The sequence below is a fragment of the Marmota monax genome, unplaced genomic scaffold (assembly GCF_021218885.2).
Source record: "Marmota monax isolate L192 unplaced genomic scaffold, Marmota_monax_Labrador192_F-V1.1 WCK01_AAM20220418_F8-fsc00157, whole genome shotgun sequence".
Taxonomy (NCBI): domain Eukaryota; kingdom Metazoa; phylum Chordata; class Mammalia; order Rodentia; family Sciuridae; genus Marmota; species Marmota monax.
In genome coordinates, this window is record NW_026694573.1 from 1174576 (window position 1) to 1195744 (window position 21169).

General features: G+C 40.5%; 1 protein-coding gene across 6 annotated transcripts in view; it reads left to right on the plus strand.

Moving 5' to 3' along the window:
* Nucleotides 1-21169, plus strand: part of Dgcr2 (DiGeorge syndrome critical region gene 2) — a 68507-nt gene that overhangs the window by 13329 nt on the left and 34009 nt on the right. For 3 of the 6 annotated variants that reach the window (XM_058571740.1, XM_046421063.2, XM_046421065.2), the window contains exon 2: nt 12005-12127. The exons of 2 other annotated variants lie outside the window; for them this stretch is intronic. In XM_058571740.1, coding sequence (XP_058427723.1) covers nt 12005-12127 — 123 coding nt within the window. Of the gene's footprint in view, nt 1-93; nt 226-12004; nt 12128-21169 lie in introns of all 6 variants that reach the window. One more of the 6 variants, XM_046421064.2, reaches the window with a different exon arrangement.

Here is a 21169-nt window from a genome sequence, read left to right on the forward strand (position 1 = left end):
AATGCTATTTCATGTTTCTACTTTTTAATTGCAATGTGAGTTGTGATGCCATTTTTATAGGAAGTGGGTACTCATATTAATCTTATTTTACAGATGAAGAGACAGCTTGGAGGAGTAAGTGACTTGCCTAAGGTCACACAGCTTCTAAGATGGAGCTTATAAGGTGGAGCTGGTATTTGAAACCTGGGCAACCTAGAACTCACACTCTGACATTGTACAACTTCAGTAGGTACTTCATTATCCCCAGCACTTTTTCCCTCTGTTTCTTTTGTCTTTTCAGTTTCAACCTCTCCATCCTGCTTTTCTTATCTTCTTCCCCTAGACTTGGTTATCAGTGCCACAGTCCCAGTTGCCCCCTTCCTGCTGCTGCGTCCATGTGATGCCCTTCAGAAGCCTCACACTCAGCTTGCCAGAAGTGGAGCACATTCCCTCCCAGCGTGTTCCTGCAGTCTCAGCCTTGGTGTTTAGCTGTTGTTATCCTTGTCTTCATCACCTCCACCCCATCCCCTGTCTGAGCATCATGCACTCTGCTAAGCACTTGGTGTGCAATAACTTAATTAACCCTAAACTATAACCCTCAGATGGAGTCTGTGTGTTGAGTCTTCCTCTTCATTTATTTTTGTGAAATAAAGCTTTTTAGGCTGTACCACCTTTGAATAGAGTGTTTTTGTGAGTGGGGATTCTAGCCTGATGAGGAGCTGGAGCAAAGCTGACTGTTACATCTGGGCCTTGGGATTGTCTCCTTTCAGGATGTCTTAGATTTCCAGTTCAGTGTTCCTGAAGGAGTTGTGTTGTTCAGTTTTAATATTACCCTTAGATGAGGTTGGGGATATAGCTTGGTGTTAGAGTGCTTGCCTAGCATGTATGAGTCTCTAGTGCAAATCCCCCACACTAGAGGCAGGGAGAAAAAGAACAAGAAAATAAAAGGTGAATCTCATTAGAGGCCAGCCTGGGTAACATAACAAGACTCCCATTTCAAAACCAAAAATTACCCTTAGGACTTTAAAATCCCTCTATATTTTCTATGTGCTTTTAAGGGTTAGGTGGATTCTCTGTCACCCTATTTGGGAAACTGGTCCCAGGACAAAAAAGAGACCTCATCTTTTCTCTAAATAGGAATAGTATTAGACTACTTGAGAGGACATAAAAGAGACTCATCTTTTCTCTAAATAGGATAGTACTAGATTCTTGGAAGTAAGGTTTATTTTTTGTTTATTTTTGTTATAATTGTTTCAAATTTTTAAAATTTAAAAATAACATAAAATATACTATCTTAACCATTTGTATATTTGCAGTTCAGTTGTGTTATCCATATATATATTATTGTGCAAGAGATCGTTACAACATTTTTCATCTTGCAAAACCCAAAGTGTATGCCTACTGAAAAACTGCCCTCTTCCCCTGTCCTCATACCCTCAGCAACTACTATTCTACTTCTTGTTTCTGAGAGTCTGACTACTTTAAATACTTCATACAAGTAGAATCATACAGTATTTTGTCTTTTTGTGTCTGGCTTATGTCACTGAGCATATTGTCTTTTAAGGTTTATCTGTATTGTGGCATGTATCAGAACTACTTTTTTGAAGCTGATTTATATTTCATGTATGCATATACTGCATTTTGTTCATTCATTCACCTCCAGACACTTAGGTTATTCCACCTTTTGGTGGCTGTGAATAATGCTGCTATCAACATGAGTGCACAAATTTTTAATTTTTGAGAAACTTCTGTTTTTCACAATGACAGTACTATTTTATATTCCCATTAACAATGTGTAAGGGTTTTAGTTTACCCATCCTTGTCAACACTTTCTATTTTCTGGTTTGGTTTTTGACAGGGGCCATCTTAATGGGTGTATTTTGTGGTTTTAATTTGAATTTCCCTGATTGAGTTCCTTTATATATAGAGAGAGAGGGGCGGGAAAGAGCATGCATGTGCATGTGTGCATGTGTTCCCGTTATTCTAGCATCATCTGTTGAAAGGTTATCATTGTCTTTGTACCTTTATCAAAACTGCATTTATGGGGCTGGGGTTGTAGCTCAGTGGTAGTGTCCTTGTCTTGCATGTGTGAGGCACTGGGTTCGATCCTCAGCATCATATAAAAATAAATAATGTAAAGGTATTGTGTCCATATACAACTTAAAAATTTAAAAAGAGTTAAAAAAAAATACCCCTGCACTGACTAGCAGGGTGTGGTGGTATATTTCTGTAATCCCATTTACTCTGGAGGCTATGGCAGGAGGATTGCAAGTTTGAGGGTAGCCTCAGCAACCTAGGGAGATCCTGTCTGATATTCAAAAGGGCTGGGATGTGGTTCAGTGGTAAAACACTCCTGGGATCAATCCCCAGTACCACGAGAAAAAAAAAAAATACATTGACCATATTTGTGTGAAGTCTATTTCTAGGATCTGTATTCTTTTGTATTGATTTATGTGTCTTTACTGAGATTTAGACCAAAGAAGTTTGTACTTTTAAAGAAGCCCCATAGGATACAAGCTCTGTGAGGGCAGACACCTTGTATTTCTCATCATTCTCATTTGTGTCCAGGACAGTGCCTGGCTCCTAGGAGGTACAGGCAGTGTTCATTGATGAGTGAATGGGTTTGTCTTAAGGATTGATACTAATGTATTCCAAGCACTAAATATACTGCCTGGTACAGGCAAAGTGAATATTTAAGAATCTGGCTTTGCCGAGGTGGTTACTCCTCTTGAGATGATATATTATACTGTGGCTGTGATCAAACTGGTGTGAATGTTGGATAACACCACTGGTAGATGTTACATCAGATGTTAGATAGCCCTTTCTCCAGTTCTGCCCCACCTTCTTACCCTGGCAGTATTCTTGAGTACTCCCTTTCTTCCCCCAGCCTGTCCCCATAAAATATAGTTTGATTGCAGGTTGCTATACTTTTACTGACAGTGTCATTCAGTTAATAGTAATGATTGGTAAACCTGCCTCTCCTCTGCTTTCATCTCCTGTGGTCAAATTCTTTTTCTTAGGGTGGGTTCAAGAAAACAGGATAACTTATTTTAAGTGAACCTTCTCCCCCAAACATTTGCCTAAGGAGAAAGGCAGGATAGATAAGCCAGTATGTAGTTGGATGATATCTATGTATAGGTAGTAGCAGGTGATGGAAGTAGTAGCTTCATCTTGTAGATATGGAAGATGTTTGTTATTTATGAGAAATAAATATTGCTTTTTAGACTTGTCATTTTTTTTTTTTCTGGTGTGGCATTCTCTAGTGTCAGCCTTATGCCCCTTGGCCTATAGGAGAAAGTGACTGGCACTCCCCTAGGCTTGATAGCCTTACCACCATTCACTGTCACAACACAGCTGGCCTTCTCTGCCAGGTTTCTGATGATAGGAACAGGAGCTGTGTGGTTTGTGTGGAGGAATGACTTAGGGTGAAGCCATCACTCAGAGATTCTGTCTGCCCCAGGGGCTACTTGGAAATGGGTTTGGTGGTCCTTATGCCTGGGGAGCAATATCAGAGATGTAAATGTATTTCAAAATAGCAGCAGGAGTCTTTGTGTGTTTACAATATTGCAGTACATCCCTGCCTCTGTGGTCTCAGGTTGGTGGTTGGGCAGTGGCACCTTTCGGTCTCCCTGAGCTTTGTCCAGCTTTGTAAGGAGTCTGTACATCTTGTGAAGTCCTCTGTCTTCTTTCTCAAAAAAAGAAAATGTCAGAACTGAAATATTTGAATCCTGCCCTCTAAGAAGGAGTCAGAACATGGAGCTCTCTGCTGGGTAAAAGAATCCAGACAAATCCTGATGCTCAGGGCCTGGCTTCTGGCTGTGGAATACTGAGCAGGTGGATAGCCCTTCTGTGAAGTGAGCTGGCTGAATTGAATGGGTGTTTTGATAAGTAGAGCAGCCTCAGGCCTTTTTCAGTTCTGCTCATGAAGCTTCCAATCCTTTCATTTTCAAGAGCCACGCACCTCTGTGTTGTGAACTCTGGGTCCTCCTGAGTAATAATCCCATGGCCAGTTAATCTCTGAACTCTTTGCAGCTTGAAGTTCAGATGCTGGTAGTGTTGGGACTGCAACCTGGTGGCCTGAGAGCAGAGGATGTCTAGGCCCACAGGTAGCAGCAGACTTAACTGGGTGTCACTGTGGAGATCCAGAAGCAGGCCAATCTGTGCAAACCCCCTGGCCCTGCTTTCTGCCTCCTATCTACTTTTTGTCCATGTCGGACCTTCTGAGAGCATTTATCTCTTCAAGGGATCTCCTGGAATCCTTCCTAGTGTGGGATACATGAAACTTAAGCAACCATGTGCTGCTTGAGTGATTTTTCTGCTTTGAGCAACAGAACTTCCAGTCAGGAGGGCCCAATAAGGATGATTACTTCCATGCTTTACAGATGAAGGAATGGAACGCAGCAAGGCCAGGTAGTTGTCATATTGTCTGGGGGCTGAGGCTTGTTGTTTGCAATGGGTCCCTAGAGCTCCTTTCTGAGCTGATCTCCCTGTACTTCCAGGAAGGCACAGGAGCCAGGAGGTTACAGGTTGGCCATTGGTGCCCAAGAGAAGTGGCAGTGACTAAGAAGAAGCCAGAGGGATTTCAAGGAAGAGCTAAGGGGGCTGGGGCTGCTGAGTCTGGGGTCTAAGAAGATAGGTAGTGGGGCTTGGAAGTGGCCGTTGATCGTCAAGAAAGGGCAAATGGTATAATACTCTTTAGGAAAGGTGATGAGTTTGTAATATGATCACAGATGATTCTAGAATGGTTTCCCATGCTCCTTTTTAAATGCCTGGTTGTGCTTTACCCTACTTCTTCTTCTTCTTCTTCTTCTTTTTTTTTTTTTTTTGTACCAGAGATTGAACTCAGGGGCCTTAACCACTGAGCCACATCCCCAGCTCTTTTTTATATTTTATTCACTGAGTTGCTAAGGGCCTTGCTAAATTGCTGAGGCTGGCTTTGAACTCTTGATCCTCCTATCTTAGCCTCCCAAGCCACTGGGATTATAGTTGTGTGCCACAGCACCTGGTACTTTTCCCTACGTCTTAAGAAGTTCTGCCCTTTGATTTCACTCTCTGGGCTGCCACTGATCAGTGTTCTGATGTTGTCTTCCATTGCCAGCTGCATCCCTTTCTGGAGCTATAGGGCAACTTGTGAAGGCATCTGGTACCACAGTTCCTCTGGGCTCCACTGAATAGGGTGCTCTTTCCAGGCCATGCACCTACGCTTTCCTGCTGAGCAACACTTGTTCAGTCTGTACCCTTGGCCATAAGTTTGCCCCAGGATCTCTGGTGGTTCAGATGCTGCCAGTATCTGAGATCTCTTTCAAGCCTCTTCTTGACTGTCTTACTTCAGGACAAAGGTTGACCCCTTTGTTTAGAAAACTTTAGCAGGATGCCCTAGTTGCCATTATTGACAGTAGTCACTGTTCCCTCTTCAAGGTGTCCTGAGAAGAGACTGTCTGCCTAGGTTCTGTGGTCCTGGGTGGAACTATGTTCACAGAAGCCAGTCTCCTAGAGTCATGTGACCATTTGCACGAGCGGCCCAGCCAGCCCTGCTTCAGATCCTCTCTCTGACTTGGAGTATGGTGCTGGACAAATACAAATATCTCTTTCCTAGAAGCACCTTTTGTAAAGGAAGCAGCTGCTATCTCTGTTCAAGGCAGAATAATTAAGTGATGGAGGCTTAGCTGCCCTGGTCTGCTGGAAACAGGCCTGCCAGGGATGCTGGGATCTCTTGGTCCTGGGGTACTTTTTGCAGGGCATTGATGGCCACTGAAGCAGGTATGGAGGGGCTGCATCCAAGGCATCTCAGTCCACTCTGGTGGAGCCACATTTGAGTGGGCTGTTGGCAGTGGGAGGAGGTGAGCTAATACTTTCTCCTGCATTTCATTTTAGATATTTTTTATTTCCTTTGTGATGTGGATATGTGTGTGCTTCTGCTAGTATTCTGTGTTTCTCTTGCTTATTGTGGGCAAAGGTTGAGAACTCAATTTCAAACAATTAGGCAGCATACTAAATTTCACATAGTAATTTGAGACAACTCAGCTTACATAATAAAAAAAATTTTTTTAGTTGTAGATGGACACAATGCTTTTATTTTATTTATTTATTTTTATGTGGTGCTTAGGATCTAACCAGTGCCTCACATATGCGAGGCAAGTGCTCTTTCACTGAGCTACAATCCCAGGCCAGTTTACATCATTTAAACCAAGGCCAAGGCTCCTGACAAAGAACTGACTCTGGAGAAAGAATCTATATTGCAGTCTCCTAACTTTCTACAGGGACAGATCAGCCAGTTGCCAGACATTGTGTAGCATAAAACAGTACCTCGCTAAGTGTGCCCAGGATCCTGGAGCACCCCTACCCTTTCAGGAAATCCATGAGGATAATCATTATTTTCATAATACTAAAGTATCATTTTCCTTTCTCTCCATTCTCACAGTGTACAGTGGCATTTCCAGAGACTATGTGACATGTGATGACATCATTGCACTGATAGCTAATTAGGATACATGTTTGGGATTTTCACTTTTCTTTAGTTTTTTTTTTTTTTTTTTAATGTGGTAAAATGCACAAAACATAAAATTTACTATGTTAGCTTCCTTTTCCCCCCATTACTGAAGACTGAACCCAGGGCCTTGTATATCTGTTAGGCATATATGTGCCCAACTCCAACCTCCTTTTAACCATTTTTTAGCATACAATTCAGTGGCATTAAGTACATTCAGAATGTTACACAACCTTTATAATGACACATTTCTAAAACTTTTCGAATAGAAACTATGCCTCGTTCAAATAACCTCCCCCTTTCTCCTACCCCCCAGTCTCTGGCAACCACTAACCTGTTTTTTCCTTTCTTCCCCCCTCTTTTCCTTTTCCTCCCTCCCTCCTATTTGTCTGCCCCCCTTTTTTTTTTCTTTCCTTTTCTCTTTTTCTTTTGAATTCAGTGATGCTGGGCTATATCCCTAGCTCTGCTTAATTTGTTTTGAGACTGAGTTTTGCTAATAAGTTTCTGAGACTAGCCTGGAATCTACAGTCCTCCTGTCTCAGTCTCCAGAGTAGCCAGGCATGCACCACAGTGCCTGGCTTTCATTCTCTTGATTTGATGTCTTTTTGTAGGACAAAAGTGCTAAATTTTGATGAAGTCCAACTTATGTAGGTCATGCTTTTGGTATATATGAGTAAGAAATCTTTGCCAAGGCTACAAAGATTTTCTTCCAATGTTTTCTTCTATAAGTTTGATCCTTTGAGGCTTTACATTTTGTCTATGGTCTGTTTTAAATTAAGTTTTATATGTGGTACAAGAAATAGATCACAGTACTTTTTTTTTTAATATTTATTTTTTAGTTGTAGGTGGACACACAATCTTTATTTCATTTCTGTGTGGTGCTGAGGATCGAACCCAGTGCCTCATGTGTGTTAGGCGAGCCTCTACCACTGAGCCACAACCCCAGCCCTGATCACAGTACTTTTTAAAAAATGAACAGAGTTGTTCCAGTTTCATTTGTTGATAACACTGTTCTTTCTTAGTGAATTGCCTTTGTGTCTTTGTCATAAATCAGTTTTCATATGTGTGGGTCTGTTTCTGTGGTTTGTTTTATGTTCCATTGATGTGATATCTGACTTAATGCCTGTACTACACTGTGTTGGGTACTTATACCACAATGTTTTGATAACTGTTCCTTTATAATAAGTCTTCAAAGTTGTTTTGAGTATTCTAGTCCTTTGCACTTCCATATGAATTTTAGAGTCAGTTTATGAGACTTTACAAAAAGGCACGCTGGAATATTATTGGGGTTGCATTGACTCTACAGACCAATTTGGGTAGAATGAATAATAATTTGAATCTGCTGAGACTTGAACACTGTATATCTATAAAAGGTTAGTTTTTTTTAAAGTTTCAAGAATGTTTTATTAATGTTTTCAGTATACAGAACTTGTATATCTTCTGTTAGATTTATCTCTAAGTCTTGTTTTTTGATGCTATTTTTTATGACTTTTTTTTTTTTAGTCGTTAATGGACCTTTTTATTTATCTACCTACCTACCTACCTACCTATCTGTCTATTTATTTATTTTGTATGTGGTGTTGAGAATCAGACCTCACACATGCCAGGCAAGTGCTCTACCACTGAGTCACAAACCCAGCCCCATTTTACAGTAATTTTTTAAATATGTAAATTTCTGGAGAGTTTGTATAAAATTGGTTTTAGTTATTTCTTAAATGTTGGGTAGAATCTTCTAGTTCAGCCATTTAGATCTGGAGTTTTCTTTGTGTAAAGGTTTTTTGGGGGGTTACTGGGGATTGAATTTAGGGGCACTTTACCACTGAGTTACATCCCCATCCTTTTTAAAATTTATTTTGAGATAGGGTCTTGCTAAGTTTCATTTTGTGTTTCTGATCTTAACCTCCTCCAGTGATTCCCCATCTGGCATCTCGCACATACTCTACTTGTTATGCCCTCCTACTCCCTGATATTTCCTAAAGCCTTGCTTTTTCCTGGAATGTTGTTTCTATTATATCAGAAACCATCTCTCTCCTTGGAAAACCCATTCAAATCCCATCTTTTTAAAGGTATATTCCAGAGCCCTATGGTTAGAGGTAGTTTTCTCCTTCCTTCATGTTTTATTTTGAGGATTAGGACCTTGCTAATTTGCTGAGGCTGACCTCAAACTTGTGACCCTTCTGCCTCAGCCTCCCAAATCGCTGGGATTACAGGCATGCTCCACTGCACTAGTCTATAGACTGTTTTTTAAAGGGCTAGAAAGTAAATGTTCTCAACTGTGATGGTCATACAGGCTACTCAACTCTACAGTTGTAGATTGAAAATAGCCACAAACAATACATTTTTCCAGTAAAATTATATTTGGAAACTGTATTTAAGACCTGGGAGTATAGCTCAAGGGTAGAGCCAATAGTAGTGTACCTCCCCCCCCTCCACCCCCCTTACTGGGGATTGAACTCAGGAGCACTCAATCGCTGAGCCACATCCCCAGCTCTATTTTGTATTTTATTTAGAGACAGGGTCTCACTGAGTTGCTAAGTGCCTTGCCCGTTGCTGAGGCTGCCTTGAACTCGTGATCCTCCTGATTTAGCCTCCAGAGCTGCTGGGACTACAGATGTGGGCCACCGCTGGTAGAGCCCATCGTTACAATGTGCAAGGGCCTGGAGTTAACCCCAAACACCAAAAAATAACTAAATAAAAACTATTTAAAAATCAGGTGGGCGTGATCTTCATCATGTCAGATTAGGCCCTTACTTCCCTAACAAGACTCCTAAAGTGCAAGAAATAAAATCAAGAATCAATAAATGGGATGTTTTCAAACTGAAAAGCTTCTTCTTAGCAAAAGAAACAATCAGTGAAGTGAATATAGAGCCTACAGAATGGGAGCAAATTTTTACCACACATACATCAGATACAGCACTAATCTCCAGGATATAAAGAATTCAAAAAACTTAACACTTTAAAAAAAAAAAACTCAATCAATAAATGGGCTAAGGAACTGAATAGCCACTTCTCAGAAGATACACAATCAATCAACAAATATGAAAAAATGTTTAGCATCTCTAGCAGTTAGAGAAATGCAAATCAAAACTATCTAAGATTTTTTCTTACAGCAGTCAGAATGGCAGTTATTAAGAATATGACCAATAAGGGCTGGGGTTGTGGCTCAGAGATAGGGTGCTCATCTAGCATGTGTGAGGCACTGGGTTCAAACCTCAGCACCACATAAAAATAAAATATATTGTGTCCACCTATAATAAAAAATAAATATTTTTCAAAAAAGAATACAAGTATAATAGGTGTTGGCAGGGATGTAGGGGAAAAGGCATATTTCTGGTGGGACTGCAAAGTGGTACAACCAATCTGGAAAGCAGTATGTAGATTCCTTAGAGAACTTGGAATGGAACCACCATTTGACCCAGCTATCCCACTCCTCGGTTTATACCCAAAGGACTTAAAAATAGCATACTACAGTGACAGTGAAGCAGCCACATCAGTGTTTATAGCAGCACAGTTCACAGTGGCTCAATTGTGGAACCAACCTATATGTTAGAATTCTCGTACTTTTAAAGCCTCTACAGTTTCTAATCTTACCTCCTCCAGTGGGATCTCATACATACTCTACTTGTGTTATGCTCTCCTGTTCCCTGATATTTCCTAAAGTGCTGCTTTTTCTTGGAATGCTGTTCCTATTTTATCAGAAACCATCACTTTTCTTAGAAACCCTATTCAAATCCCATTGGTAAGATGTAATCCAGAGCCCCATGGTTAGAAATAGTTTTCTCCTTCCTTCATGTTTGGTATGCAGATTGAATGCTTCATTGGTGACCCACCTTCCTTTGGTCTTTTTTTTTTTTTTTTTTTTTAATTTTTTAGAGCGTACTACAGGGATACTGCCACATCGATGTTCATAGCAGCACAATTCACAATAGCTAGACTGTGGAACCAACCCAGATGCCCTTCAATAGATGAATGGATAAAAAAAATGTGGCATTTATACACCATGGAGTATTACGCAGCACTAAAAAATGACAAAATCATGGAATTTGCAGGGAAATGGATGGCACTAGAGCAGATTATGCTAAGTGAAGCTAGCCAATCCCTAAAAAACAAATGCCAAATGTCTTCTTTGATATAATGAGAGCAACTAAGAACAGAGCAGGGAGGAAGAGCAGGAGGAAAAGATTAACATTTAACAGAGACATGAGGTGGGAGGGAAAGGGAGAGAAAAGGGAAACTGCATGGAAATGGAAGGGAGACCCTCATTGTTATACAAAATTACATATAAGAGGCTGTGAGGGGAATGGGAAAAAAAACAAGGAGAAAAATGAATTACAGTAGATGGGGTAGAGAGAGAAGATGGGAGGGGAGGGGAGGGGGGATAGTAGAGGATAGGAAAGGTAGCAGAATACAACAGTTACTAATATGGCATTATGTAAAAATGTGGATGTGTAACCGATGTGATTCTGCAATCTGTATATGGGGTAAAAAAATTTTTAAAAAAATATTTTTAATTATATTTGGACACATACTTTTGTTTTATTTATTTATTTTTTTATGTGGTGCTGAGGATCAAACCCAGGGCCTCGAATGTGCTAAGTGAGCACTCTACCACTGAACCACAACCCCAGCCCCCTTCCTTTGTTCTTTGTGTGTCTGCCATCTTGACCCAGAATTCCTCAGGAGGTGAATGGTATGTGTCCTCTTATCTGTCTCTCCTATAGTCTAGTGCAAAGCTGTATTAGCTTCATATCAATATAGTGAAATACCTGAGACATCTTTTTTTTTTAAATATTTTTAGCTGTTGATAGACATCTACTTATTTATGTATTTACTTATTTATTTATATGTGGTGCTGAGAATCAAACCCTGTGCCTCACACGTTCTAGGCAAATGCTCTGCTACTAAGCTATAACCCCAGCCTACAACCTGAGATATCTTATGAAGTAAAGAGAAGTTTATTTTGGCTCATTTGGAGGTTAAAATCTAAGACCAGGTAGTCTCACTGAGTCGGGCTTCTGGCGAATTGGAACGTTTTGGCAAGAGCATGTATCAGAGTGAGTGCTAACATTTTGGGCCAGAAAAGTGGGGGAGGGGGATAAACCGGGCTCCATAGCCTGTTTTTGAGAGCAGGTCTCCATTAACCTCAGGACCTCCCACCAGGCCCCACCTCTTGAGGGACTACAGAGCCTACCAATTCTACCACCCTTAGGACCAGGTATTTAACACATGGACCTTTGTGTGGAGTATTCAACATCCAAATGAGAGGAAGCATGAAATTCAGAATATGTGTTTTAAGAAATAAATAACATTTATTGTTTTGTGGGGCATATTCCTCTATCCACTGCTGCAGAGTTGTCATAATTGTTCTTGGCTCCTCCTTTGGGAACATGTATCCAGGCCCTCCTGAGGAGGTAGGTTATAGGAAGCTGCCTGGTTTCTGGCTCACACTGCTAGAGCTCATTGGTGTCAGGGCCTTGCTATTCCAGGTTTTGCTCCTTCTGCCTCTTCTTCAATGGCCTCTTGCGTTTGATTCCACAGAGCTGCGGTGCAACCCTGGGCAGTTTGCCTGTCGCAGTGGTGCCATCCATTGCATCCCTCTCCCCTGGCAATGTGACGGACTGGCAGCTTGTGAGGATGAGAGTGATGAAGCTGACTGTCCAGGTGAGTGTGTCATGCCTGTGGGGTGTACTCAACCTATTCACTTTTTTGTTGTAGCTGAGGTGAGTGTGCCTTCCATGAGGAGCAGAGAGGTGTAGCCTTATAATTGTGCTGTCTTCACATACTGGAAAGGTGATATGAGGTGACTTCTACTTCTGTCTTTCTTTCTGTGTGTCTTTCTTTAAAAAAAAAAAATTAACTATTTTACCTGGATCTCAGAACTTGCAAGATGGCAGGGCTGGGGCTTTGAGGAGGCAAGGTGAGGTGTTGCCAGCCCTGGACTCACAACCTTGAGAGTGGACCTGTCCTGTAGGTACCTCTTGAGACTTGGGTAGAGTTCTCATGAATGTACTATTGTAGATTGACTTTGGCATTACCTACTCTTCTTGCCCACACATTCTCTAGTAACCTGGCACTTGTGGGTTTTCTCATGTCAATGTGTGAGTTCCTAAAGGTATATCCTAAAAATGTTTGGAGAGGCCACAAAAAAGTCTTAAATTGTTGGTTTTCCGCTTGGTTTCAGTTCCAGTACCCTTGAGGAATATAAGGAACCCTGTGAGTAACTGTGTTCGCTTCAACCATGATTCTTAATTTGGGTTAGTATGAAAGGGGTAATTACATCTTGTGCACACATGGACCTGAGTGAATGTATGATGCATGCACCTTCAGGCACACTAATTCAAGACCCTGAGTAGTTCCAATTAAGCCTTTAACAGGAAAAAAAAAAAAGTCTTCCCTCAACTCGAGAATCACAGGCCTGAACTCTTTGGCCCAACATTTAAATTCTTTTACTATCTGTCATAATTTTTCTTTGTCAACCTGATTTATTGCTATTTTCCCTTTTGTTGCTCAGCTGAAGTATTTTTTTTATACTTACCCTATTAATAATTTCCTAGCTGCATGCTTCTTATATTTCCTTCTCTTTTCCTGGAACCTTGTACTGTTTATTCTTTGGGTAAATCCTGCTATCCTTTAAGGCTTGGCTCAGATGCTACCATGGTGAGACGACATATCTGGCTATGGATCTATATCCATCAGCACCTGATCTGTCCTCTTCTCACAACATCTAGAGCCATTGTTAATTCTCACCATTCCTGGAGCCCATGCTTGATCTCTTCTTCCAGACTATGAGCTCCTGAGTCCAGGAAATCTTTTCCTCAGTGGGATCTGGCATAGGACATGAAAGATGGACTATAATTCCTAAAGGGGCAACAGGGAGGGCATCTAATAGAAGGTAACAAGTGAGGTTGGCACAGTTCTTTGAGGGGATTCCAAAATAAGAAGCAGAACTGGGTGTGATCATGCATATCTATAATTCCAGTTACTTACTTGGGAGGCTGAGGCAGGAGTTTGCATGAGCCCAGGAGTTTGGGATCAGCCTGGGAAGGAAGGAAAGATGGAAGGAAGGAAGTGAGGGAGCTAGGGAGGGGAGATAGTTTTTTTGGGCTATATTGAATGTAGTTTAGAGGGGATACCCCCCCCCCCCGCCCATTATCCCTTGAGCCTGTCTTCCTTCATTGGATCATAGATATCTCTGGTAGAGGTGTTTGTCTCTCTGAAGGAGAGTTTGAATGGTGGTGGCCTGAGCCTCTGGGACCAGCCCTGTGTTGGAAGCCCATCCAATCGTTCCCTTGCGTCAAACCCTAGGGAGAGTGGAATTCCAAAGGACTGTGCTCACTTAATAGAAAATCATACATCAGTGATGGATGAATCTTGAAAATATAGAATATAGGTGACAAACGCAAGTAGCCAAAAACTACAATGAAGATAAGCAAAATGGATCATCCTTTATTTACTTTAGTTTACAAAGTAACTAAAATTAAAAAAAAATAAATTATACAAAAATTAAAAAATAAAGTATACAATAATATATAGAATTCTGGCTCCTTCTTCCTTTTGGGGAAACAGAGTTGAGACTGAGAGAAGCAAGCATGTAAGTTCAACACTACAGATGATATTTGCGTTCCTAAGTAAGGATGTGGGGAGATGGTTCACAACTATACTTTATTATGAGGTTTATATCTTTAGTGTTTCTTGTTTTTTTGTTGTTTTTTCTTTTTTCCTCTTTTTTATTATTTTTATTTGTAGATGAACACAATACTTTTATTTTATTTATTTATTTTTATGTGGTGCTGAGGATCAAACCCAGTGCCTCACACATGGTAGGCAAGTGCGCTACCACTGAGCTACGACCCCAGCCCCAGTTGTTGTTGTTTTTTCAATGGAGTCTTGCCAGGTTGCCTAGTCTGGTTCCAAACCTGGGCTCAAGTGATTTTCCTGCCTCAGTCTCCTAAGTGCTAGGACTATAGGCATGTGCCATTGGGTTGGGTTTTTTAACAGAAAAACCAACAGAAGGAGAGTGATAACTGACATAGCAGAGCAGAGCAAGTGCAGCATGGGGCTGCTAAGGAGAAAGAACAGTAGGAAATGAACCAGTTTGCCTGCTAGTACCCTGAAAGGCTCTTGAATACTGAGGTGATGGGCATCTGGCAGGGATGGAATCAGAATTCTCTCTGATTATTCTATACTCCTTACCACTCTATATGCTGGGTGACTCTTCCTACCAGGAGATATGAGGCTTATTTTTGAGACCTGTGCTATCCAGTGGTAGTCATGAGTCTCACATGGTTGCTAAGCACCTGAAATGTGGCTGTTTCTAATGAAGATATGCTGCAGATATAACCTATAGGCCAAATAGCAAAGATTTTGTGAATACCACTTTATAGTGATGAGATATTGGAATGATAGTATTTGAATATATTGGGTCATGGTACTAAAATTAATCTATTTCTTGACAAAATATGGCTTACATTAAATAGCACATAGCACATGGACTTAAAGTCTGCAAAATAGGAGACACCATGTATCTCAAAGGGGGAGTTGTGGAGGAATTGAGAGATACTTTCTGTGGTGACAGGTAGGACACTCAGCCCTATCTTCTGCTTTGGTTCAGATGCCATCAGCTTGGTCTGTGTCCCAGGTAACTAATTGGAGGAGCCTTTCCTGGAGACACTGGCATTTTATAGAAGAAGAATTACAATAGAAGGAGAATTACAATAACATATGTTTCCAACCAAAAAAGCTATGGTTCCTACCATGAGGCTTTCCTGAACCAGTACCAAAACCTAATAAGCTAGTGCTCACAGAGTTTGTGGCTGGCTAGACTGCAGCCCACCCCCACCCCCACCCCCCTGTAGTATTAGTTGAATACAGGGCCTCACACTGGTAGGCAAGTGTTCTACCTCTGAAGTACATTGCCTGCCCTTGTTATTGTATTTTGAGACAGGGTCTCACCTAGACTGGCCTATAACTTGTGAACCTCCTGCTTCAGCCTCCTGAGTAGTTGGGATTACAAGTATACCACCACACCCAGTGATCTCCTTCCTCATAAACATAGAAAACAGTGAGTTCTTTCCAGACTCTGTGGAAGAAAAATCTATCATGGATGTTCAGCAGACTCTGGACACAGAATCCTAGACCAGAAGGGTCAAGAGTTACAGAGTAACCTGAAGTAGCAGTGTATGAAACCGTGGTTAAATGTGGGGGCTTAGTAGCAGGCCCTAGGGTTGACAACCCTACCTATTACCACTTAACTGGCTGTGGACAAGTAGCCTCTGTAAAATGGGGAAAAGAGTAGTACCTACATTTAAGAGTTGTGAGAATTAAATAACATATGTTTCATATCAAGTGCTTAGGGAAAAAGAGCACACAATAATCTCAATATTAGCAGTTACTTTAGTAATCTGGGGAGTAAAAGGAAAGTTTAAAAATATATTCTATCATCAGCAAAATTGCCTAGGAAGCTTCTAAACCCCTATTTCACCACATAAATATTAGAAAACAACTAGAGATTGGGGGAAATAACTTTATAGAAACTCTGGGCAAATAGTCAAAGGTCTACACCAACTAGAAAAAGCCACATTCGGGCTGGGATAGTGGCTCAGCAGTAGAGCGCTTGCCTAGCACATGTAAAGACACTGGATTTGATCCTCTGCACCACATAAAAGTAAATAAATAAAAATATTAAGGTAATGTGTCCATTTACAACTATATATATATATATATATATATATATATATATATATATATATATATAAAGAAAAGAAAAAGCCACATATTAAAATAGCAGATTTTTGTGGAATTTTTACTTTCTTCTCCCCCTCCATGTGGCATAACTTGGTCTGAGGGAAACAATGGCCAAATTTTCAGTCTTACTGCAACATTCTAATTTCTGGGAACTGCCTGAGGGATTGATCTCTGTTTGGCCTGACTTGGAGCTCAGATGAGGAAGTAACGTAAGTCTGAGAGAACTGTGGAAAGCAGCAGACAATGTTTGTGAAAGCTGCGGTGGGGCCTATAGACCTGCAGATGCCTGGAACGAGGTGCTTAAGTGTGAGGAATACAGTAGAGTGTCTTAAGATCCTAGGGAGCACTGAAGGTAACACTCTGGGAAACAGAAGTAGACTTTGGGAATCAAGAAAAACTCACAGGCAAGATGTATTCACAGAAAAAAAAAAAAAAAGCCTAAGAAGACCTTAAAATCATTGCCTTTAGTTAGTCCCAAGGCTCAGACCAAGCCCTGCTAATAACTCACGGTCTTTTCCAGCACAAAGCTAAATCTGCAAAGACTGGGAGATGTCTGATTTTTCAATAACAATAACACAACAACTATAAAAATTAAAAGGTCAGAACAGAGTAATAGAGAAAGAGGAAAACACGGCCATTTAAAGTAAGAAAATAAAGGGAATAAACCTGAAGAAAATTTTTAGACAATAAAACAATAAAGACTTTGAAACCACATCTTAGCTAGGGACAGTGTTTTATGCTTATAATCCCAGCTGTTCAAGAGACTGAGGCAGGAGGATTGTGAGTTTTAAGACCAATCTGGGCAACATTGTGAGACTCTATCCCCCCCCCCCCAAAAAAAAAAAAAATTAAATATGCTTGAAAAGCTAGAGAAAGGCCTAGGGTTATATATAGCTCAGTGGTAGAACACTTACCCAGCATGTGTGAAACCCTGGATTCAATACTTTGCACAGTAAGAGGAATTTTAAAAGAAAGAAAATGTGGACAAAGAACTAAAGGAAAATTACCATATCAAAAGGGAAATTATCAAAGGAACCAAACAACTCTAGGCCCTACCTGAAAAATGTAATAACTGAATTGAAAGATTCAGTAGAGAGATTCAGCAGGAGACTTCAATCTGCAGAAAAAGGACTAGTGAAACTTGAAAAGAAGACATTTGAAATTATTGAGTCAATAGAACAAATAGGAAAAAGAATGAAGAAAGGTGAAGAGAGCCAAGGAGTTTATCCCAAATACACATTATTTTCTAAAGTGCATGTGGAACACCCTCCAGAATAGGCCATGTGTTAGGCCACAGAATAAAAGTCTCAGGAAATTTAAAAGATCTAAAATATTGCAAAGTGTCTTTTTCTGATTATATTGGAATGAAACTAGAAATGAACAGTGGAAGGGAAACTGGAAAGCATATAGATACACAGAAGTCAAACAACATACTCTTAATCATGGGATCAAGAAGAAATCATAAGAAAAGTTAGAAAATATCTTTTGACAAATGAAAAAAATCATATTGAAACTTGTGCAATGTAGCAAAAGCAATGTGAAGAGGGAAATATATAGTTCTAAATGCTTGTATTTTGAAAAAGATCTTAAATAAGCTAACTTTATACCTTAAAGAATTTAAAAAAGAACATACTAAACTCAAAGCTGGTAGAATGAAGAAAATAATAAGGATTAAAAGAGAGATCAGTGACATGGAAAACATGAAAATAATGAAAATCAAGAGTTCTTTGAAAAGATCAACAAAGTGAACAAACTTTTTAAGCTAGATTGACTAAGGAATAAAGAGAAGACTCAATTAGAATCAGTAATGAAAGTTGGATCATTACCACCAATTTTGTAGAAATATAAAGGAATAAAAGAAAATGCTATGAAGAATTGTGTGGTAACAAAATAGATAACCTAAATGAAGTGGTGTAATTCCTAGAAACACCACCAGTCAAGATTCAATCATGAGGGCTGGGGATGTGGCTCAAGTGGTAGCGCGCTCGCCTGGCATGCGTGCGGCCCGGGTTCGATCCTCAGCACCACATACAGACAAAGATGTTGTGTCCTCCAAATACTAATAAATAAATATTAAAATTCTCTCTCTCTCTCCCTCTTTCTCACTCTCTCTCACTCTTTCTTTAAAAAAAAAAAAAGATTCAATCATGAAGGGCTGGGATTGTGGCTCAGCAGTCGAGTGTTCACCTAGCATGTGCAAGGCCCTGGATTCGATCCTCAGCACCATATAAAAATAAATAAAATAAAGGTATTGTGTCCAACTACAGCTAGAAAATAAATATTAAAAAAAGATTGAATCATGAAAAAACAAAATCTGAATGAGACTGTAATTAGTAAGGATATTGACCCTGTAATCAAAAATCTCCCAACAGATAAGCCCTGGGGTCTGAAAGTGTTGCTCACTGGTAGACCTTGCCATGATTAAATCCTAGGTTTTGCCCTCAGTACCAAAAATAAAAGTCCTAAGCCAGATGACTTCTCTGGGAATTCTTCCGAACTTTTGAAGAATGAACAGTATTTCTTAGATTCTTTCAAAAACTTGAAGAGGAGAGAAATCATTGCATGAGTCCAGTGTTACTGGATACAGACCAGTATCCTTATTAATACTGATGCAAAACCCCCAACAAAATACTAGCAAACCAAATTCAGTAGCATATCAAAGGGATTATACACCACTACCAAGTTGGATTTATCCATAGAATGCAAGAATAGTTCAACAAACTAAGTCAATCAATGTAATACATCATTGATACAAAATGTAGTGGGGGAAAGAGACATGATAATTTCAGTTGATTCAGGAAAAGCATTTAATGGCAAAATTCAGTATTTTATGATAAGAACAAGACACACAGAAATAGAAATAAGCTACCCCAATGTAATATAGGCCATATATGAAAACCTACAGTTAATGTCAATGATGTCAAGATTGAAATTTTTTCTGCTAAGATCTGGATTGAGACAAGGGTGCCAAAGACATTCATGAACCCAAGAAGAAACAGCGGAGATAGATTTTGAACTCGGAACTTGAAGGGGTATATTTTTGCAGTTATTTTTTGGGGGGGTTATATATACCTCTCATGGGTATAAAATGGAAAAGCAAACAGTACTCCTATTGATATTTTTAAAGCACAACCTCCAAATCCTGGAAGAACAGAGACAGATGGCAGCCACTGGGGCACATCCTCGAGTAAGTCTCAATAAGTGAGGTGGCCCTGGTGTTGGCTGCACATTAGAATAATCAGATTTAAAGAACCTGCATGACACAGTGTCAGTACCATTAGGAATTTTTTTTCTGGCTTTCTGATTTTAAGAATTCTATTTAATAACAAGTATTATCTGACTTAAAGACATTGAATTTTTTATTTTTATTTTGTTCAGGGGTTGGGGAGCAATACTGGGCATCAAACCCAGGGGCACTTTACCACTGAACTAAATCTCTAGCCCTTTTAAAAAACTATTTGTGGGGCTGGGGGGACTTTGAGACAAGGTCTCTTTGAGTTGTGCAAGCTGGCCTTCAGCTTGCTGTCCTCCTGTCTCAACCTCCTGGGTCACTGGGATTATAGGCATGTATCACTATACCTGGCATGACAAATATTTGACTTTTTTTTTTTTTTTTTTTAAGAGAGAAAGAGAGAAGACATAGAGAGAATTTTTAATATTTATTTTTCAGTTTTCGGTGGACACAACATCTTTATTTTGTTTTTATGTGGTGCTGAGGATCGAACCCAGCACTCCACACATGCCAGGTGAGCGCATTACCGCTTGAGCCACATCCCCAACCCCCAAATATTTGACTTTTGAATATGACTGCAGACTAACTTGGGTATAAGTATGAAAAGGATATGAGTTCTGACAACTTGGGAGTACTAAAGAAGCTCAAGTCCTCTTGTCCTCTCCTTTATTTGGGGAAGAAACACGTTCATCTGGACTCTAATGCTCTATATGGGCAAGTTTTTAAATTTTTAGAAACACAAGTTAAAGTCCCTCACATTTTGTCCTTTATTTGCAAATAATCCTTTTTGAATGCTTTTCAGAAGCAAGCATGCCACAGACTGTTTTGACTCAGTTTCTTTGTTGGACTTGCAGTGCTCTAGCATCCTCAGCTCCCATTGTGAGGTTATCTGAGGGGGAAGGAGACTATCAGGCATATTAGCTACTGCCAGGAGGTGAGGCCACAGGGCCCAGAGATGCGGTGGGCTAGGAGCAGACAGCCTGCCTGTCAGGCCCATAACCTGTGGCTCTAGAGGAGGAGGATGCCCTGACTCTGGTGCCCTTATTCCCCACCCCTACTCTGGAGTATTTGGCCTGACCCTGCTGAACCTGATTTTCCTGTTGAAAGAACATTCCTCTTCCCTCATATTTTCAGTACCAGTTAAACCATGGTTGCTTCAGGTCTCGCTCCATGGATTCCTGTTCCATCTTTGGCAGCAGGAGTAGCTCTGCAGTCTTGGCCAGGAAATCTGAAGAGAAAAGAGCTATTCTAAATACCAAAGAGCAGCCTGGCCATGGGGCCCCATGGGCTGCTTATGTTGCTGCTTTCTAAGATGTCAGGGGTTGAGTTCAGCCCACTTGAACTCAACCTCATCATAGTTAGAGGGGCCCTGTCCAGTTGCCTGACGGAAAAGTTAGAGGATATAACTTCTTGATAAAGGGAATAAGATTGTCCACTGTTTGTTCATTGGTATAGTCCCTGTGCCTAGGACAGTGCCTGGAACAAAGAAAGGGAGAGAAAGAAAGTTGCTTTGGGATGTGTATCCTGGAAGTAGCACTCAAAGATTAGCCACATGTGGGTCAGCTCAGCAGTGACAGCAGGGCCTGGTGTCTAGCTACATACCCACAAGCTGCCTCTCAGTAGGAAGAGGGAAATTTTGTCAGAGATTCTCCTAAGAAATCTGAAAGGCTGCTAATCCTGTGCTCTACCCATTCCCCAGTTTTCCCCAGGACACTTAGGAGTCCCTC